This window comes from Plutella xylostella, chromosome 22 (genome assembly GCF_932276165.1).
Source record: "Plutella xylostella chromosome 22, ilPluXylo3.1, whole genome shotgun sequence".
Classification (NCBI taxonomy): Eukaryota; Metazoa; Arthropoda; class Insecta; order Lepidoptera; family Plutellidae; genus Plutella; species Plutella xylostella.
Window position 1 is genome coordinate 6,530,456 of NC_064002.1, and position 22,049 is coordinate 6,552,504.

A 22,049-nucleotide genomic window follows, 5' to 3' on the forward strand; every position below is an offset into this window, starting at 1 on the left:
ATCGCAGTAATGTCCATACTCATGCTCTATCTTTGCATTTGGTCCGGTGGCCGGGCGCACGTACACTGACGATGAATTTCTCCCTAATTGCAGTGATGTGACGGAGTGACGGATGAAAGGGGGCTCTCATCGCGTCATCAATGTAGTTTGATTGGATGCTTTTACTGCTTGTTGCGTTTCCTTTGCATCACTGAAATTGCGCTGCGCCTGTATCCTCGTGCATCTCTGTATTCATAGTAAGTAGACAATACAGCTAATATGGGTAGGGTTTAATCAGTGATCAACCCGAACCTAAGGTGTATTGAATAGAAAAATGGTAATGAAGTGTTCTTGTTAATGGTATGTTGTTATGACGCAAGCCGTGAGCTAGATGAAATAACGTATAAAGGTGTTAAATGCGGATACACCACTTTACTTGTAAGGATATACCCACGTCTGTTCGTTCAATTTGCTAGAGCAGGGTCAGACAAGAAACAGACATTAAACATTTGACGACATAAGTACGGCTTTCAGAGCTCTGTAATCATCACTTCATAAAAGTGGTTGAAGATTAATTTCACTCAGCACGTGTACCGAATAGTGTTGCAGATGGAATGGCGATACACTGCAACCATAGAAGTAGGTAATTAAATAAACTGATTGCAACCTACGTATGTACCTACGGCTACGGTTTTAAAAATAAAAACGTTTGAAATAGCCTCTGACAAAATCAGAGCTCTTTCAAACAGAATCAGATGAACTGTCTAATAAAAATACGGGAGACGACGCTATGGACGCCACTACTGCTCGTAATATAAAAACAAAAGAGCACTTCAGTCTGTCTGTCCACCGGTGGAAATAAAGCCCCCTGGCCAGCTGGCCACGACGGTCTATTTCCACTAAAATATTTAGCACGGAAACTCCCACAATCCCACCGATTACCGATCCACTGCTGGACAATCTGGACATAGGCCTAGTTGACTGACTGGAACGGAAGTTAGAATGTCTTATCTAATAAGTATGTACCAGCTAAGTAATATGAATAAAAAGGTCAAGATACGGAAACTCTTTTAAACCCGATAGTATACTAATTCGAAACTGCGGTTATCCGTTGCATCATCTATTTCAAAACATATAACCCACAGTAGTTCTTGGGTGTGTCGGGAAGTAGATTGAGGTCTCCATCAATGCGTACCTATGTGTTTAGATCAGTGAAAGAGTTTTCTACCGAGATCCCTTCATTTAAAATATGTGGACATGAACATAAATATACATAGGTATGTAGGTACTTAATGTGTACACATAAAAGTATAGTAACATTTTAGATGCAGCTCCTACACTATATGACCTCTTTGAGCATTAAAGCTACCTTGACCGTGTGCTAATCAGTGTTGCCATCAAATAGGCGCAGATCAGGCATTGGCCTAATGGGATAAACGGCTGCTTACAGCAAGCAAGGTTGTGACGCAGCGAGCAGCGCGCGGCGGCGGCGGCTCACTCGCTCCTGTGGGACGCTCGCTCGCGACCGCTGCGCCGCCGCCGCCGCCGCCGCGACGCACAATTGCGACTAATCACACCCTCGTATCCGTCCACTCAGTTAAGATCCTATTGTCTTCGCGCCTCGCCTCGGATTCTCAGTGACCCGGCCCTGGCCAACAGCACCACATGCGCCGCATACACTGCTCCTCTACAATGTGTCCTCATATTTCGTGCAAACAAAAAACATCGACGCAATGGGTTTTATAACCCTAAAAGTGTTTTCAGACAGTTCATACTCCGCAAGGTGTCGTTTCATGAATATAATAGGGAAATAACGGCATACCAATGATCAGCAGAAGGCACAGCGTGCTGCCAGGGTCCACCGGGCTGAGCATGATGAATGGCATCAACAATGTACACGAGAAACAGACAACGGAAGCCGAAGCGCCAGCCAACAATGAAGCTAAATCGAAGACATGTGGTGCCTGGGACAAACTTATGCAAATTAAATCCAACATCACAGTGGAACCGATCATCGCCTGTTACATTATGTCCAATGTCTTCTCGGGATTGGCTGTACAGAACCTGAACTTGGAGAAAGCGTGCCGAGTGAACCTGGGCTACAGTGACGAGGTGTGCACGGCGCTGAACCGGCGGCAGACCGCCAACTACACGCTAGAGGAAGCCGAAGTGCAGAAGCTGACTGCATCAGTGCAGGCGTGGAAGAACATTGTGCAAACGTTTTTCCCTTGTATTCTAATATTGTTTGTTGGGTCGTGGAGTGACAAGACTGGGAGGAGAAAAGCCTGCATCCTCCTGCCGATAATAGGGGAAGTGTTGTGCTGTACCAGTTTCATTCTGAACACTTACTTCTTCTACGAGTTGCCGCTTGAGATCACGGCTCTGTCGGACTTGTTTCCGTCCCTCACCGGGGGGTGGATCACAGTTTGCGTCGGTGTGTTTAGTTATATCGGTGACGTGACTACGAAGGAGATGCGAACATTCAGGGTGGGGGTGGCGAACCTGTGCATGTCGCTGGGCATCCCCATCGGCATGTCGCTCAGCGGCATCCTGCTGCAGAAGATCGGCTACTACGGGATCTTCTTCATCTCCAACTGCTTGTACATGTGCAGTTTAGTGTACGGGTACATTCGGCTGAAGGACCCTATTCTACCTCTAGATAGGCAAAGAGTAAGTTTTTCGTTAAAAAGGTATCACATTTAACATATTATATACGATATTTTACATAATTAAGACCGATTTAAAAAGGAAGTAACATCTGCATGAAGCTTATTAAGTCATATTATTTATTTAACCGTAGAACCAATTCATACCTAAGTAAGTCCAAACCAGAAATACCATCAAGGTTTGCATCACGGTTCACAGAGTCAGGCGGGTCACTCTATATGACGAACAAGTATGTTTCGGAGCGCTGCTGCGTGAGCCACGACTCTATCTCGTTGTATTAAACATGCAGATTGGATTTCAGCTCTCGTTCGTTCGTTTTTCGTCAGTATAGAGTAACCCTCCAGGGCTCTCCGAGTGTAGTCCTCGTCTAGGACAAGTGGCGTGCTACAGGAAATCTTAGTTTGGGACGATTTGCGAACGGGAAGTGATTGCATTATCTACTTACGCCCGTACCTACTTACTGTCAATCACCCTTTATACTTTACATTGAGCTTATGCTGGTCATTCAGTAATCATTGGTTTTAATTTTTTCAAATGGCTAGTCTTTAATATGCAGCTATTTTAGTAAAACGATAACTCACACAGCTAGGTGAGTAATTTAATAAGTAGTCAGTGGTAATTTGAGGATGTGATATGAGAGATGTTGGTGGCTGTGATAAGACATTACAATGCCGCAGCGGGGCCATACATCATCGCTAGTACATAACTCTGACATATCGCTTGTGGTAAACACTGCAGTGATTTCACTGAAGCTATATAAATATAGGGTGGGTTTTTGATAGTGATCGAGAGAAGGGCAGCTTCATGTAATTGACTTACTGAGCAATACCGACCAAGTCAAATTGAACTGATTGCATTCAGCTCAGCATGCAGGCAGTTAATATAATATTTATGTCTATAACATAATTAATGAGCACAAAGGCAATATTTTTATTGCATTTGTGTACAGTTACATTAAGTTTTTTTAATAAGTTTATTGACTGCATAAGTTACATACCTACATAAAATATCATAAATTTTGGTACTTACATGTTATTTCATAAAGACGATAAGAAACTCGCGGGAAAACCTGTTACCTAGCTGTACTTAAAAAATGTACACAATACTATCGTTTGTCAGTTACATTGACCTCACAAAAACTTTTGCGTGCCACTCAAAACATTGGTTACACAATCAGTGACAATGTAGTTACTACATTACCCATTCCGGTATCCGGGTTAGTCCTACGTCTGAGTGATAAATTGGTTGTTCACTACGCAAATTCTAAGGGGGGGCGGACATCGTAACATAATCAATGGACGGGGCCCCGGGAGGTGTTGACTTCGATTTATACTTTACACCATCGTTTAGCAGAAATGAACCAAAATTTTTGGCTTTGTTTTGGAAGTGTGGATAGGTCCAGTATTAACTGGACCACTGTGGGTAGGTGGGTTGACATGTCTAGATGTGCTAAATCTAGATGCGAAGGTTTTCTCACAATGTTTTCTTCAACGTAAGAGCACGTGGTCTAATTGTATTATTAAATTCCTTATTTCAGGTAAAGATTTCCAGACTGGATTCGTACTCATAATGAAATTCGAGATCTTATCAGTTACATCACCAGGGTACATGATTATACTCAATAGGTGTAAATAAAATTATGACATTGTACAAATTAATGTACAAGTACATAGTGTAATATTATTACGATCTGGACTACTTCGTATACATTATGACTGACAGCCAGCTGACAGCCTGTTGAAAGTGAACTGATTTGAAATTGAAAATTACTCAGGAAGTCTACAATGTCCAGTGCGTTCAGACGAGGCAAAGGGCAGGACCGAATAGATAGTAACCTCTAGCCAGGAGGTGTTTTCGCGAATTTTGACATTCTGATTTCATTTTCGGGCTTAGATATAACATGCTGCACACGTAGGTTCCGGCCTAGTACACTCGTACCCTTTTTGCAACAACCTGTATATTTTTACATCCCGTATAAGGGTGAAATCCAGCTTGATTACGATAGTGTAAACAACAAATGGTTAAATTTTTTATGGTGTGTCCATCTAGTCCCTACATTATTAATCTAAGTCCTCCACCATCCGTTGCAGGAGACGCCAGTGGGGTGCCGCGGCTGGTGCGGCTCGTTCTTCGACGCGCGGCACGTGCGGGAGACGCTGACCGTGGCGTTCCGCAGCGGGCCGCGCCGCCGCCGCCTGCGCGTGTCGCTGCTCATCGTCGTCGTGTGCGTCATCTTCGGACCCCTGCACGGTACATACATATATACAGGGTGTTGCAAGAAGGGTGCTAAACCAAAACGGGGTGACTCAGGGGGTCAGGAAATATTTTTTTCGTGAATTTTCAAAACTCGTAGAACAAAAGTTGTTCAGGATGACCCCCTGAGTCAGCCCCTTTCGGCTTGGCATACTCTTTTCGCAACACCCTGTATATAGATAGAGAGAATGTCTGTATACCGCAGCGTGTGCGCGAGACGCTGACCGTGGCGTTCCGCAGCGGGCCGCGCCGCCGCCGCCTGCGCGTGTCGCTGCTCATCGTCGTCGTGTGCGTCATCTTCGGACCCCTACACGGTAAATACCTAGTACAATAATGACCTAACTCAAAAAACCGACTTTATGGAGAGAAGCGAAAAACTCATTTGCCTCAGGTGACTAACTTTTATAATTCATGTTTCTATCGTTCCACTTGTCATTTTTCTCTTTTTGACAAAGCTATTTTGATGCGCAGTGCGTCTAGCTCAAAAAGTAAAAATTCCAAAATGTTGAGTTAGGTCACTATTGTACTAAAGGTGCGATATATAGATAGAGAGTATGTCTCTAATCTCTATACCGCGCCACGTGAGATGCTTACCGTGGCGTTCCGCAGCGGGCCGCGCCGCCGCCGCCTGCGCGTGTCGCTGCTCATCGTCGTCGTGTGCGTCATCTTCGGACCCCTGCACGGTACATACATAGCGCATCTTTAGTACAATAATGACCTAACTAAAAAAACCGACTTTATGGAGAGAAGCGAAAAACAAAATTGGACTACCTAAGTGATTTTTCACTCATTTCCCTCTGGTGTCTAACTTTCATAATTCATGTTTCTATCGTTCCACTTGCAATTTTTTCTTTTTGACAAAGCTATTTTGTTTAGCAGTGCGTTTTAAGCCGGTCTAGCTCCAAAAGTCAAAATGACAATATTTTGAGTTAGGTCACTATTGCACTAAAGGTGCGATATATAGATAGAGGGAATGTCTGTATACCGCGGCACGTGCGCGAGACGCTGACCGTGGCGTTCCGCAACGGGCCGCGCCGCCGCCGCCTGCGCGTGTCGCTGCTCATCGTCGTCGTGTGCGTCATCTTCGGACCCCTGCACGGTACATACATATATACAGGGTGTTGCAAAAAGGGTATACTAAGCCGAAACAGGGTGACTCAGGGGGCTATTCTGAACAACTTTTGTTCCACGAGTTTTGGAAATTCACGAAAATAAAAAATCCTTTTCCATAGAAACTTTGTTGGTAACGTGACTTTTTTACTATGGAGAACTAATATTTTTTTTCGCGAATTTTCAAATCTCGTAGAACAAAAGTTGTTCAGAATAGCCCCCTAAATCACCCCCTTTCAGCTTAGTATACCCTTTTTGCAACACCCTGTATATAGATAGAGAGAATATCTCTATAGCGCGGCACGTGCGCGAGACGCTGACCGTGGCGTTCCGCAGCGGGCCGCGCCGCCGCCGCCTGCGCGTGTCGCTGCTCATCGTCGTCGTGTGCGTCATCTTCGGACCCCTGCACGGTACATGCATAAATATACAGGTGGTTGAAAAAGTGGTTAAATAATTGTTCAGATTGTCTACCTGTGTCACCCCCTTTGATTTAGTATACCAACCACCTTTGAAACGTCCTATATCGATAGAGAAAATGTCTCTATACCGCGTCACGTGCATGGTAAATTAAGAATCTTATAACTGGCTTACGCAATTTTACCATAGGTTTTGGACATCTTCATTGACAACCTTAGACATTATAGAAAATTTGCGTTTATAAGGTTCCTCAAAGGCAACGCTACTAGGAGTAGAGAAAAAAATAAACAAAAAGTGTTTGAAAATTGAAAAAATAAATGAAGACATGTAAAAAACCGAGCTCTTAAATTTATCATTATCCGCTCCCACCTTTTGATACGAAAAAATCTACCCCTTTTAAGTGTACTCGTGTAGTAAGTACTTGTACCTTCCGACATATTCCATAAATTCCGAAATCCCCGTTACACGACACGTTAATTATTACTCTGTCCTATTGGGTATCTGTTTTGACGGGAAACCTTTTTAGAAATCGACCCTTTTACGATGAAGGCTCATCATTAATTAACGAGAAATGTGAGATGATTTTTTTATTCAATCACGTGGATTTTTTATGGCTATTTTATATAAAATGCTTGAATATTTTAATTGGTTTATGGAATAATACGCAAGCCATCTTTTTCACAAGTTCCCCAGCGACATGAGTTTATATAGGCGTTTTCCGACTCTCTCCACCAAAGTTTCAGGGGCCAACACAACATATACATACTCATGCTATTATTTACTCAATAATGGTATAATCTTATCTCATGATATACAAACAAAACAGTCCTATATCATGCATAATATACGTTTAACAGTAACGGCTGCTCCTATAAACTAAACCCAGGCACCTATTAGGTTCCGTAGCAGTCGCGCAGTCACTCACGACATTATTATTGCTAGAGTTCCGCTGCACAATGTATCAAACGTCATTTGTCACCGCATGACGCGGGGTATTAGATGACCCGTGTAGTCACCCTGTCGTGGACGTAGATTGATACTGAAATACGATAGACTTGGTATTTGTAGAGATAAACGCTTGTGTAATACGGAAAGCAAGTAGAGACTTAACGTAATTTTGTCAGCACACTCTTGTCCTGTCTACTAGCACGGGGCTCAAGAAAAGCACGACCAGACGTATGCTGGACTGGACCACTTTATTTCTTATTTGCCTTACTCACCCAGCTATTCCTCTACGATCTGTCAATCTAGCGTAGCTTGAAAAATGTACCTACATTAGGTACATAAATTTTTCATATTCACAAAAGCTATCTACGTTTTACAAAGTTAATATTGTATACTGTGTTGAGTTGAAGTTTTATGTGGTCCATCTAGACACAGAATTGACACCATATTCAATGCCAATGTGCTAAACTATAGGACATGACCCTGTTCTGTTAAAAATAGCAGATTTATCCATTGTGAAGCTATTGCCGCTATCATTTATGAGGACAAGTCCATTTCGCAGCGGCATTGAGAAGTTCAGTTGAATAGAACTGCGGATATCATTTAATTTTACACTGGTGTCTGCTGACCGACTCTGGTTTGTAACCGATAACCTCAAGTTAAACTGAACTTAAGTACTATGAAAAACAGTTCGGAATATGAGCATGGGTTACGTTCAAGCTTGTGTAAGTTAAATCTCAGGTGAGAATGGGCAGCAGGTCCTAAAATTGTCATTTTAGGATCAGCGCGCGGGGGGCATGTTCTTGATCGATCGGCCTGGTCCGTACGCTGATATGTATAAGTCAATGATGAGGAAAGTTGAGGACAGATTTTCTCCGAGGCCTTGATGACAGCTTATAGAATATCATTGAGCTATACTAGCTAAAGCGTGTCGACGTCGCGGTGAAAAGATTTTTTTCTGATGTTTTAAAATATTAATATTTTCTTTATATCTATTATTTATAAACTGTGTGTATGGTTTCCCTGCAGGAGAGATGAACGTGCTGTATCTGTTCATGCGGTACCGCTTCAACTGGGACGAGGTGCAGTTCAGCATGTTCTGCACCTACAGCATCATCACCAACTTGGTCGGTGAGTGTGTCATCCGTTTTGGTTATCATATTATTAGGTAATTTATTTAAACGATAAGGTTGTCTGGTAGAGATAACTTCCAGGAATAAGCCCGCTTTTTTGTGCCATTTTATTTATAAATTGTTATTTTGTAAAAAAATACTACAGAGATTATATTCTAAACACATGCAGGAATTTCACAATGATAGAATATTCAGGAAATTCTCTGAAAAATAAGTATCCTCAAAGAGTTTTCGCGATATATTGTATGAAAATTATAATCAAACGTTTATTTTTGGCACATGTAAAATTTTACTACTTTTTAAGAACGATACTGGGAATTATAGGGAATATTGAGGCGGCAGTAATTCTCCGTATTCATTTCTTGCAGAGGTTGTTTTATACTTCCCGATCTGATATTACTTCTCCATTGGGTATTTTCCGATGATCACCTATCAGAAACATCATCAAAAAACATATTCAACCTATTTCAACTATATACAAATACAATATACAAGCTGTTCACCTAGAGAACAAAAGTCGGTTCGCAATCCCCACAAATCCATGCATACAGAAACTTCGCTTTGACAGTCCCGTGTATTCGTCGAAGCGGTTGATCCCCACATTATCCGCTTGTTTCCGTTACCTGTTTGTTCTGCTCTCCTCATAACACTGCCTGTGTTTCCTCATAACAAACCCACGCGACCGCCTTGTTTGCGTTCTTTGTGAGTTTTGTAACTCAGTTCCATATATTTTTGCGTTTCAATTGAGAGAACCGCCATGATTTTATGACGCGGTTTGACATGCGGCCGTGGTTTGGTCGCGCTTAACCGCCCGTGACACGGTGGTTTAGATATGTCAATATTGAAGGTGAATTCCGAAAATCATATCATGATATCATTGCAATAACTAAGTGTTCGGAGAATATCCTGTTAATTAACGTTGTTCTTGGAAGTTTTTGAAATTTTCATTTTAGCATTACCAAAATAATATATCGATAATACCTACCTAGGTATATTGAACAACAATATGTGAAGTATATTGAATCAGCAGTTATTTTTATATTACGTGTAGGTATAATCAGGTACAACATACGCAAGTGCGAAGTAAACTTTTATGATGCGAAGAGGATAATGTTGCTTTAAATAAATGTTAACGCTAAAACCATCAGATCAGCTTCAACGATTACCCATGTTATTACCGATAACTTCTCAACTTATGATATTCAATAATAATGCTTGTACGCCAGTCAATAGTGTTCGAAATATTTCCAATGAAACTTGCAGGACTTAATGAAATTTCAGTGAACTGATAAGATTCTGAGCAGATTAAAATACTTTAGGACCTTTGAAGCTTACTTGGAAACTTGCTAAGTAATATCTGTCAGAATTGTCGATAATTGTTCAAAGTGTTAAGTAAGTTTAAGTATCTACCTGTTTAATTTCATTAACTAACTAGTTTGATTCATTTATGGTAAAACACGTTGTATTTAATTATAAAAAAATCGACAACACACACATCACACATCCCACGCACAATGTTCCCTAATATTATTAGTTATTTATTTAACCACTTATTTATTATCAAAGCTAATAACTAATTATTCAGTAAAATACTTTCGCCCGGTCTTCAGTTCCAGGTGTATAAGTATCTACAGATTTTTGCAAAAGGATATATATATTTTGTATAAATAATAGTAAACTGAAAGGAGGTGACTCTACTCTATCTATTTCCCATACTAAAAAGTCACATAAAAACAAAGTTTCTATGAAAATAAAAAAAATATGATTTAGATTGATCCCATGAGTCACCCCTTTCAGATTACCTACTATACTTTTAATAGCCCATAGAAAAATATGTGACTTAACATGAATATTGCATCCAGGCACGCTATTCTCGATCAGCATCTTCAGCGGTCTGATGAAGCTGGACGACACGCTGGTGGGCATCATCAGCTGCACCAGCAAGATCCTCGCCTCCTTCATCTTCGCCTTCGCCACCACCAACATCGAGATTTACATCGGTATGTAGCGTGGGACGGCCTCCAGCCCGCCGAACTGGGGACATAAGGCTATAAAGAAGCCCGTGGACAGCGCGCCTTAGAATAGGGCTATTCCCAATTTCTCAAGTAAATAAATGAAAAAAATACACATTGAATAACGAATATAAATTCTGTAATCGATAGTAACAAGGCATGGATATAAATGTAAGAACGAATTAGAATAGAATAGTCTTTTTTCCATATGTTTTGTAACGAATCGAGTATCGAACCGAATGTGCCGCGTTTCTACGAGATCAAAGTACATGGCATGAAAATGGCCACAGGCCCTACCGTAATTGCAGACAAATTGTTGGGTGCAGAATACACTTCTACCTGCTTACTGCTGGATATAGGCCTCTATCTAGTAAGTACTATATACCTACTGAAAATTCATATTTCTGTTTTGTTTCAGCTCCATTAGTAGAGATCTTCAATGGGACGTCCTTTATTGCAATGCGGTCTATAGCATCCAAACTGGTCACCAGTGAAGAGTTGGGTTAGTAGTTTAGTACTCAGTAGGTACACACATTTTATTGTAGGTACTTGCCGTATATTCTGCATGTTGGATTTACGGTAATCAAACAGTCGCCCAGGTAAGATATTAGCCCAAACTAAAATTGTAGAGAAACTATCTCTACAATTTGCTGTAGACATGGTGATCTCAAATGGATGTATTATATGAGATATATTTTATAAACACTGAGAAAGTTTTCAATACTTCTCATTGATTCACATCAGAGTCATATTTACAAAAGAAATAGTTTGCATACCGATGTCGCCGTCGCGTCGGTATGACTGTAGAAAAATGCTCCCGAGTAATTAAAACAATATGAAATATTTTCACATTGGTATAATTTATTTACAGTGATTCTCACGTGGATTCGCGCCGGTGGTTGTGACGTTACTTTTAATTTCAAATTATACCTCTATTCAACTCGTGTTATTTTTAATAAACATATTTTTCCAAATAATGCTTGGAAATCTTAGTTTATTTATGTAGGTAAACATGCAGTATCTAAATATTTAAGTATAGCTTCATAGCGTTAGGAATGGACCAGCTACACAGTCTGTAATTATAATTAGGTGCCTCCATATTAGTTAATTATCTATTGAACTAACAAAGTAGCATCACAACAATAGAGCCCAATCACCAAACAATATTGATCACAATTTTGTAGGTAAATTAATTAGATAGATAACTGAATCAGTATGGACACAAACCCTGATGATAACATCATTCATTATTAGGTCATTGGTAACCGTTCAATAAGAGAAAACAATGAATAAATTAAATGGTTGCCGCTACGATATTTTATGATAATTATGTAGCGAGCCTACTCGTGCGTGGTGAAGTGCAATGTTTGTAGACGCACTGTTTGCGAGCGGTTAATTATATAACAATTATCCCTTGAAACATCTTACCGAGACGACCGGATGGCGTAGTGGTCAGCAGTGGCCCTGACCGCTATGCTAAAGGTCCCGGGCTCGATTCAGATCCGGCTGGGACTGAATTTTGTACAAAAACCGATGTTTGTTCTCGGGACTTGGATGTTAAAATGTTTGAGTTGTATGATATATCCAAACCGCCTGCCAAACGTGGAGATTATGGCAATAGTCCTCCAGTCTTTATTACTACAGGCTTAAGAAAATATTCGAATTTATAGAGTGGGTGCTGAAGCAATGTACTAGGTACACAAACAGTATACTACTTAGCGACTTACTTAAACATATTTGTGTTAATCTTATCTAAAAGTGTATCTTGTTGTAAACAAGAGTAGATTAGTGTAATCCGAAACAAGTTAACACAGTGGCATTCGGTTCAAAACATAATTAAGGACTTACCTACCATATTTTACGTTTTAAATAGACAAAGATCAACACCCGTATTTGCGATTAAGTACTTACCACTAAAAATAAGAAGATGTTTACCTATATCAAATACGTTATGCAAATCCAGTCGAACACGCTTTTTAAACACATAAAATGTGTAGGGATTTACTTAGATATAAGGTTATGTATGGATTTTGCACATTTAGCCTCTAAGGTTGTCCATTATGCCTGCCCAGTTAGGTGCATCATATTCTTTACTTTGCTACTTTGGATCCTTTGTTTGCACTGAAAGTTGTGTATAGGCTTATATTTTGTTCAGTTGACTAATCAGCTTATTATCTTCCACGTGTATTAAGTAGTAAAATAATAAATAATTTAATTGTATCCATGACCTACAAAGTTTTAAAGTCACTTATAAAGTGCGTAGGAATGTAGGTATGTATTTATATAAATGAAAATACATCAGATAATATAGTCTTAAGTGTAGTAGAAATAAAAAAAAGTGTTCATAATTTGGATGACGTCAATACATCATTATTTGAAAATGTACCTATTCCTCGTTCATTTACGAATACTATACGTCTCATAAATACAGTAGAACACTATTATGTAAGTATCAGACAGTACGATATAATTAAACATTATGATTCTGAAGATCTGAAGACACAAATTCAAAATTTAATCTTCGTTTAAAAATTGTCATTATGAGTGTTTCTGTAATTTCAATTTATGACTGGCAAATTTTATAGTTTGACAGCATTAAAATTTGAGTTGTGATTTCAGAATTTATATAATTTATAGCTATTCTGAAGGCAGAAATTCTTATTTTAGAGCTATGAAAACCTTAATTTCTTTAATTAAAATTCGACTCTATGAGAGTAATTTTTTGCTTGCAAAATTTATAGTATTACAGCGTTAACATTAGAATTTCCGCCTTCAGAATTGCTATTAAATGATATGAAAAAAGGGATAAATATAGCTTGCACGACTTTTGCAACAGCCTATATAGGTACCTTTTTTCAGTAAAGGTGACGCACGTCTTTTTTACGTGTTGACTGTGAATAATTTATAACAAAAACTGTGCATAACATCATCTAAAAATACTTCAACTCTTACGCAACACATCTCCGTTCGCAGGCAAGGTGAACTCTCTATTCGGGTTGGCCGAGGCGATGATGCCGCTGGTGTATGGTCCGCTGTACTCCAGGGTCTACATGGCCACGCTGAACGTGCTGCCGGGAGCCGTGTTCCTGCTGGGAGCCGCCATGACCGTGCCCGCCGTCGCCATATTTGCGTAAGGGCTCCTAAACACGATACGACGTGAAAATACGGCTTTCCAATTACAGGTGTTCAATGAGAGAGATTGGCACGACGCGACGTCGTATCGTATTTATTTGCGGCAGCCCTAAATGCTTTTCTTTTTTACAAGAGTAGGTTGAGAGTTTTGCCGTGTCATGTTCTAGCCTACCACTACAGGCTCCTTGGGAAAAACCAAGCAAAGGTTGCCCGCTGACAATGATGATAAGATCGATAAGATGAATGATTTTATTATTACCACTAATAAATGATAAATATCAGTTTTAACATCAGCTGTTTTTTACCTACTTTACAAGGTAACAACAACATTAAATAAAAGCAAGTCATTAACTAATCTCAAACAATGCCACACCATTTCTTAGAAATTACGAGTACACGGAAAGTCATTATGACTCGTTAACTAAAACTATTACTAAACGTATCGATGTAGATAAACAAACAGATATATTGTGTTGACAGATGGATGTACTTCGAGCAACGCGAGGATCCCATTCAAGTGGACGAAATGACCACAGTGGCCGCCGAGTGAGCCAGTCGCGGCCCAGCCTGCGCCGGCGCAGCCTCCAAGTAGCACTGGACTATAATACTCATAATAACGACTGTGTATTGTTAAGTGGAAAAAAATAATTAAACTTCCAGTTTCATGTGTACTGTGTGAATTGTTGAGCAATGTTTATGATAAAGGCTCGTAGCCAATCAATATCGTTTGTTTGAGTTCAATATCTGCTTATTTTCCTTTCGGGTCGTGTGTTTGTAGACGCATTATAGACTGATATGGCAACATAGAAGTGTTTGTTTAGCGCAGTGAGTGAGGACGACTGTCCCGCGTCGCTCCGGGGCCTGCGGTCGACACTCGAAACTCAATTATATCTGCTGTTTACTTCCACAATATTACTATGGTGTAAATGTTATAACAATATTTGAATATCTATTGTAAACCATAGGCTCACGGAATCGAAGTTAGTTATATAAAATTCCCCTCCAATATGTATCGGTGAACATGCGCGAATAAATAGTACAAACAACCGATTTAGTGCTTGAAGTGGTTCAGTGTATTTACTTAGAATACGACCAAACCAATCATGGATTCGAAAACGGACAAAATTCCACCAACTGGTGTACCGGTGGAAGCTGGCGTCGAAGAGCTACCGTTGAAAACAGAAAAAGCACAAACTGTAGAAAACATGACTTTTATACAGAAACTAAAATATCTGAGGTCAAATATAACGGTAGAACCTGTTCTTGCTATGTTTGTGATGCCTAGTGTACTAGCGATGCTGGCCACGCAGAATCTTAATTTAGACAAAGCGTGCCGGGTCAACTTAGGGTTCGGCGACGAAGTATGCACCGCGCTGAGACTGAGGAAGAGGGCCAACTTCACCATGCAAGAGGATGAGGTGCAGAAGCTGATAGCTTCAGTGTACGCGTGGAAGAGTGTCATACACACAGGCATACCGACCTTGCTCATGCTCTTCATAGGAGCATGGAGTGACAAAACGGGGAAGCGGAAAATATGCATGTTGCTACCGATCATTGGGGAGTTCATGACGTGTATGCTTAATATAATGAACACGTATTTGTTCTATGAGGTCCCAGTGGAGTGGACTGTGTTCATGGAAGTGATAGTCCCCGCGCTGACCGGCGGCTGGTACACGATGTTCCTGGGGACCTTCAGCTATTTGAGCGATATCACGTCGAAGGAAACGAGGACTTTCCGCCTAGGGCTTTTGAGTTTATGCATGACAATAGGTTTTCCCATAGGAATGGGCATGAGTGGAGTGTTGTTGAACATACTGGGGTATTATGGAGTGTTTGGTATATCGGCTACGTGTTTCCTTGTGAATTTCTGTTACGTATACTTCAGGCTTGAGGATCACACCTGGCTAGAAAACAAGGAAAAGGTAACCTGAATTTCATATATTTTTATGTGAAGATCGTTGAAATAATTGGAATTTTTAATAAAAATAATGTTTTCTTTATAGACCGCGATAGCAGGAAACATAAGTTTTTTGAAAAAGTTTTTCGATTTTGAGAGTTTGAAGGAAACACTGGGCATCGCTTTCAAGAAAGGACCAAAGAATCGCAGACTGCGCATATGTTTGGTGCTGACAGGAGTCTGTCTCTACTTCGGACCACTTATGGGTGAGTTGTTGCATTCATGTACAATTAATATGTAGAAGGAAGATACAGCACAGCAGTCATACACGATTTTAACCGCTAAAGTAGCGGAGCTTGGTTCCCTTCCGGATGTCAATAGATAGGTTGGCTCTATTAGATTAGATTGGGTAATAGCATTGGCGATGTCGCAACGAATCTGCCTGCCCCGGTAGGGAGTACGGTCATACACTTTTGTACCATGTCAAACAAACGAATCTTCCATGTTTAGATGAAGAAAATATGATTTGTGAATTTGACAAGGTAAAAAAGTATACAAAGTTGTATACATATATGTTGGTTTAGTTTGAAGGGTATCCGCGATGTTTCATGATGTTATATTACGAAGAAAGCCTTTTATTAGATAGTAGTAGAAAACATTTCCATCCATTGAACTAGATTTCATTTTATCAGATAATATACCTACCAATAAACACACAAAGCGATACTTGAAATTACAAAGTGTGAGTGACCCTTATGTAATGACTTACTACTAATGAGCAACAAAAGAAAATGGACCAATTCGTAGACTGTTATTGGTGTAAAAAATTTAAAGTATCTAATTAAAATGCTCCGTATAAATGAATAATAAGAAGTTATATGTATAACTTAATAAAAGTAATATTATTATATTTTTAAATATACTTAAATCAAAATCGTAGGCATACATAACGCTAAATGGGTCAGACAATAAAAAACATGTTTTAGTAATACTTAGGAACGATTTATACACAATATTACATATGATATGAGCAACACGCAGCCTTGTAAACAACCATACATCTACGAGTACAACGGAAGTAAAACATACTATTAACAATCAGGTATCAGAGTCACAGTGCGAAACGGTCACAAACAGCACCGTCCATCAAATCGCATGTTATTATGCAACGTCACAATCCTTCGATTCGAGTTCTGTAAGAATTTCCAACCAAGCGGGTTTAAAGAATAATTGTGCATATAATTTTCTGTTTAAATGCAGGCATACTTCTTATACTGTACCTAATACATCCAAAGCAATAGAGAGCCCTGTCTTTCAAAGACAACTGTCTTTCAGAGTTAGTCCAGTCAATAAATGGCTCAAAATGAGGTGTAGAGTGCGTGATCAGGTAACTAAGCGATTCCTTCAGAAACTTGTTCATTGGGTTTAGGTTGTTAACATACCAAAAGTCCTGACTCCTAGGTGATGAGCGGGGGGGAGGAGGGGGGGATAAAGGTACGAATTTTTGGTTTTTAGCTTATATCTCGAAAACGGTGCATCGAAGAGAAATATTTTCAACTAATGAAATGAAGTTCTTAAAATTATCTAAAACTTTTATATCATATGTTTTTTTCTAATTCCTAACCGTTTTCGAGCTATTACCCTCGGAAAAAGTTGAAATTTACAAGAAAAATGTATTCATGTCAAAACATTCATAAACATTGCATCATATTGTCTAAACCTCTTCATAAATGAAAAAAATGAATAGAAAAGAAATTGTAGATTTTTAAATTTCCTTTTAGAATACATATACATATGCTGGTTAATGTCTAACCCACCCAAAGTTACAGCAATTTTACTTACTTTTAAGCTTACTAACTCGGTGAGCTATGTCAGTGACTTTAGCAAAATGCAAGTTTACAATAGCTCTAACTTTAGGCGGGTTGGACATTGACCAGCATTTGTATATATATTCTAAAAGGGAATAAAAAAATCTACAACTTTTTTCCTTTTCATTTTTTTCGTTTATGAATAGGTTAAGACAATATGATGCAATGTTTATGAATTTTTGACATGAATACATTTTTCTTGTAAATTTCAACTATTTCCGATGGTAATAGCTCGAAAACGGTTAGGAATTAGAAAAAAACATATGATATAAACGTTTTTGATAATTTTAAGAGCTTCATTTCATTAGTTCATAATATTTCTCTCCGATGCACCGTTTTTGAGATATAAGTAAAAAAACAAAAAATCGTACCTTTATCCCCCCCTCCTCCCCCCCGCTCATCACCTAGGAGTCAGGACTTTTGGTATGTTAACAACCTAAGCCCCCTGAACAAGTTTCTGAAGGAATCGCTTAGTTACCTGCTTACGCACTCTACACATCATTCCTTGACTGGACTAAGTTACATAATAACCATGCGAGTTTATACCGTGAATGGCATGGCATACGGTATGGTTGGATAGGGTCTAGATGGTTTACTTAGGGTAGCAAATGGTTGGGATTTCTTAATTTTATTCAGATAAAGTTCAAGCGTAAAGTAGCGTAGCATAGCGTATTAACAAAATTACCAAGCTCCACCCTATTTCTGTCTAGGAAGCATTGTTTCCTAAACTAATGCAAAGCTTCTCGATAACAGCTGTTATATTAATTACAGATTCGCCCAACTTTATCCAAATAAAGCTTTAAATCCTTGTGTTGTGTGCAATAGAGGTTATTTTTCTCTTTGACAAAAAGTCAGGAAAGTTGTGAGGGCAACAGAATTTATGAACATGGTTTTGTGTTAAAATGTTTACAGTGTTGTGGATCCTTTGTCACTGTAGTTTCAGGATGTGTTTGTCATTTATGTGATGTAGTTTGACTTGTGGGGTTAAACAACAGGTTTATATGTAGCTGTTTCAGTTAACCGCATACCTATATTTAGGGACCGCGCACAAATGCTAAATAAAATCTTTATAATATAGTACTCATAACTATTACTATTACTTACGATACCTAGTTAGATTTTCAGCGTTTTAGTGTTTGTAACTTGTCATGTTAAAACTTAACGGATTAAGGTGAAACTTTACAGTAGTTTTTTGAATAAAATAATATATTTTTTCTTTATTTCAGGTGAAATGAACATCATGTACATATTTGTCCGTTACCAGTTCAACTGGAATGAAGTGAAGTACAGTATGTACGCCACATACAGCCTTGTTCTACACTCTGTCGGTAAGCATAATCATGTTGAAGTGTTTACGTCATTATTGTTTCATAGCAGGGAGCGATTTTCAGTCACTCGACATCATCAAAATTTTATGTTATCTCCTTTTATGTATATCTTATGAGTTGCATTCAATATTTTACTTAAAATATGTATAAGTACTATACGGTAGCGAGACATGGTTCGTTCGAAAAGATCTATCCAGCAAGCTACAAGTATTTATCAATAAGTGTTTAAGGAAAATCATGCTGATTTATTACTGGCCACGAATTGACGAGGTTGACTTAGCAGAAAATCCTCATAACAAAATGGATGTGGCTATGTTACACTTAGAAGACCTGAAGGGCTAGCATGGGGCGCAATTAAGACGTGACAAAAGTTATGCATCGCGCTCACTCACATCGCACAGCCTCAAGAGCGAGCGCAACGGAGAACTTTTGTCACGTCTTAATTGATCCCCGTGCCCTTCTGATCAAACTACAAATCAAATGTCAAATACCATTCTAAAATCGTTTCACGTTGTTCTAACCTTTTTGAAATGGCAATACAAAAATCGATTTTGGCAATGTTAACAGTTTTTCTTCCAACCTGACTAGCCCATTTGTGCCTACTGTAGTATTTTATACAGTATTTTTTTAATAATTCAGGCACACTACTGGCCATAAGCGTGTTCAGCAAGAAGCTGGGGGCCGACCGTTTACAGTTTTTCTTCCAACCTGACCAGCCTCTTTGTGCCTACTGTAGTATTTTAAAAGTATATTATTTAATAATTCAGGCACACTACTGGCCATAAGCGTGTTCAGTAAGAAGCTGGGGGCCGACGACGCAGTGCTGGGCATGGTGTCCACGACCAGCAAGATCTGCGGCGCGCTCGTCATAGCCTTCGCCAAGACCGACCTACAGGTTTATATGTGTGAGTTGTGTACATATTTTTAGATGCCTTTTTTATGTACAGTAAAGGGCAGAAAGACCTAACCCCTCTCAGAAACATTATTACTATGAGAGGGATTCAGATTTCTCTGCATCTGACCGTACCTAGCCATAATTGTGTCGCACTGCTGCGGGCAAAGGCCTTCCCATGTTTATTTCACACGTCTCTGTTTTGCCTTAGATGTTTTAATTATTTTAATGCCTAAAAGGAATTTTTCAGCCAAACACTTCAACAATATTTTAAGAACCAACTCTAAAAAGCTATTCATACAGTTTTTTGAAACAAACTCCCACATTCCCCTTATTTCGGAAAATCCACTTATAAAGTCTACTTCGTTTCAGCCCCGCTGGTTGAGATCTTGAACGGGACCACAGCAATCGCTTTGAGATCTATCGCGTCCAAATTAGTGTCGTACCAGGAATTGGGTAAGTTACTTATGCCTACTTATTTATATAATATATAAGCACTCACGACTGTTATCCCCGAAGGGGTAGTGAGAGGTGGCTCACAAGCGGGCCACTTACTTTTCGCAGCACATTTGAACTCACGTGATAGGTTGCGAACCATATACTACTGCCTACTCATTTAATGTAATAGAAATCACATATTTTTTATATTAAACTAGGCCAAAACATCTTTAAAATGATTAAAGACTCATCCTGGGTTGGGACGCATTTTGCCACATTTTATCCTTAAATTTCCTCGGCCATTCGTCAAAGCCTGCGTAGCGTAGCGTTATTCTCGCGTAAACTTAATTTTATGAATGAGATTCCGGTTCTCGGTACTGATGCAACCATGTACAGTTTCTCATCATGTTTCTCTGAAAGGTCCTGATTCATTGGGTACTTCAGAGAATCCCCCAGCTTCTTCCCTTTCTCTAACTATGTTATAGTTATCAGCCAGGGAAATAAAGTAAGGCCCGGGTCTCCTATTTACGCCGTAGCTCGCGTCCAGCGTCACGCCCGTAGGCCGCGTCACGATGCTCACTACATCTACGCGCCAACGTCGGCGTGTGAGAGAGACCGCATTACATTTCTATAGTGAGCATCGTGACGCGGCCTACGGCGTGACGCTGAACGCGACCTGAGGCGTAAATAGGAGACCCAAGCCTAAAATAACGTTTTTTACGTCTAGTACAGGTTTGGGTTTGACATAAATATTTTCATAGTTTTAGTTTTCTCACACACAAAGTGGCGCGTCGAAACTTATGAGATGACAGAATAAAACGTAAACTCTTTTCGCTTTCGTAAATTATAAAACCCGTAAGAGACCTCTAAGAACCTGCAAACAACAGTTAATTATACTCTCTTCTTTTTTTCAGGAAAAGTCTACTCGTTATTCGGTCTAACGGAGACGATGATGCCACTGATATTCGCGCCCATATACTCCAAGCTGTACGTGGCGACCCTGCACGTGCTACCCGGAGCCGTGTTCCTGCTGAGCGCGGCCTTCACTGTACCTTGTGTGCTTATATTTGGGTAAGTAATTTATTTATAAACACTTTATTGTAGGTAACACATACACAAGCAAACATAAAAGAGTAAAAAAAAACCACATATAACGTATACAAAGGCGGGCTTATTGACAAAAAGCAATTTCATGCAGCCAAACTTCGACTGGGTGAAAGATGAATAATATTTACTTCCTAGAATTATACGAAGGCGTTAAATTAAATCAAGTTCTTCAAATGATAAAAAAAGCTGCTATATTATGCACTTGGGTGATGTCATTGTTATCATCACTTGCCGTCATCTTCATAACAAAAAGCACTACATATAGAAGAAAGTGCAATAGTAACTATCTACAGTTTTTTTCTGGGGAGCTACAATTAGATGATAAATATGGGTAATTCTAAAATTATTCTACCTACGAAATATAGCAGTTTTACATCACATAACAATTTGTAATTATCATTATATTTTTTCGCAGATGGTTCTACCACGAACACAAAAAGGACCGCAAGGAGAAAAGGCTCGAAATCCCGCCAAGCTCTGGAAATAGCCCAGACGCAAATATTTCCTAGGAAATAGTTTCAAAATTATAGGTAATACTCATATTACTCATCGATAGTTATCTTTTAAATTTTGCTTCTTGGACATTTATCAGAAATGGCTGACGAGGATGACATAAGTATTTTGTAAAATATAGATTATTATTCATTTCTTGTAAAAAAGGCACAAATATAAATACCTAAAATAATATAATATAAGACTGTATGTTGGGTGTGTTTAATGTAAGACTGTATTATTAAATATTTTTACCTAACAATGTTATTGAAGTTCTTTTATTCTAATTGTTGGTTCAGCATGCATGCATACCTTACATAATTCGCGCTATTTTCATAATTGGAATTACAGTAAAATAATAACATTGGCACACAGAATA

The 22,049-nt window shown here is 39.2% G+C and overlaps 2 protein-coding genes across 2 annotated transcripts; both read left to right on the forward strand.

Moving 5' to 3' along the window:
• The first annotated feature begins 1,474 nt into the window (after positions 1-1,474).
• On the forward strand, positions 1,475-14,369 carry LOC105392514 (proton-coupled folate transporter). The gene is made up of 7 exons (XM_011564144.3): positions 1,475-2,649; positions 4,737-4,896; positions 8,401-8,502; positions 10,367-10,504; positions 10,935-11,018; positions 13,490-13,646; positions 14,129-14,369. Exons 1-7 carry the CDS (start codon positions 1,804-1,806, stop codon positions 14,196-14,198), a joined length of 1,557 nt encoding a protein of 518 aa, XP_011562446.3. The 5' UTR covers positions 1,475-1,803; the 3' UTR covers positions 14,199-14,369.
• LOC105392524 (proton-coupled folate transporter) lies at positions 14,226-21,937 on the forward strand. Its single transcript, XM_011564157.3, has 7 exons — positions 14,226-15,570; positions 15,652-15,811; positions 18,640-18,741; positions 19,509-19,646; positions 20,006-20,089; positions 20,986-21,142; positions 21,594-21,937. The coding sequence occupies exons 1-7, from the start codon at positions 14,752-14,754 to the stop codon at positions 21,685-21,687; spliced, it is 1,554 nt and encodes a 517-aa protein (XP_011562459.3). The 5' UTR covers positions 14,226-14,751; the 3' UTR covers positions 21,688-21,937.
• The last annotated feature ends 112 nt before the right edge of the window (positions 21,938-22,049 follow it).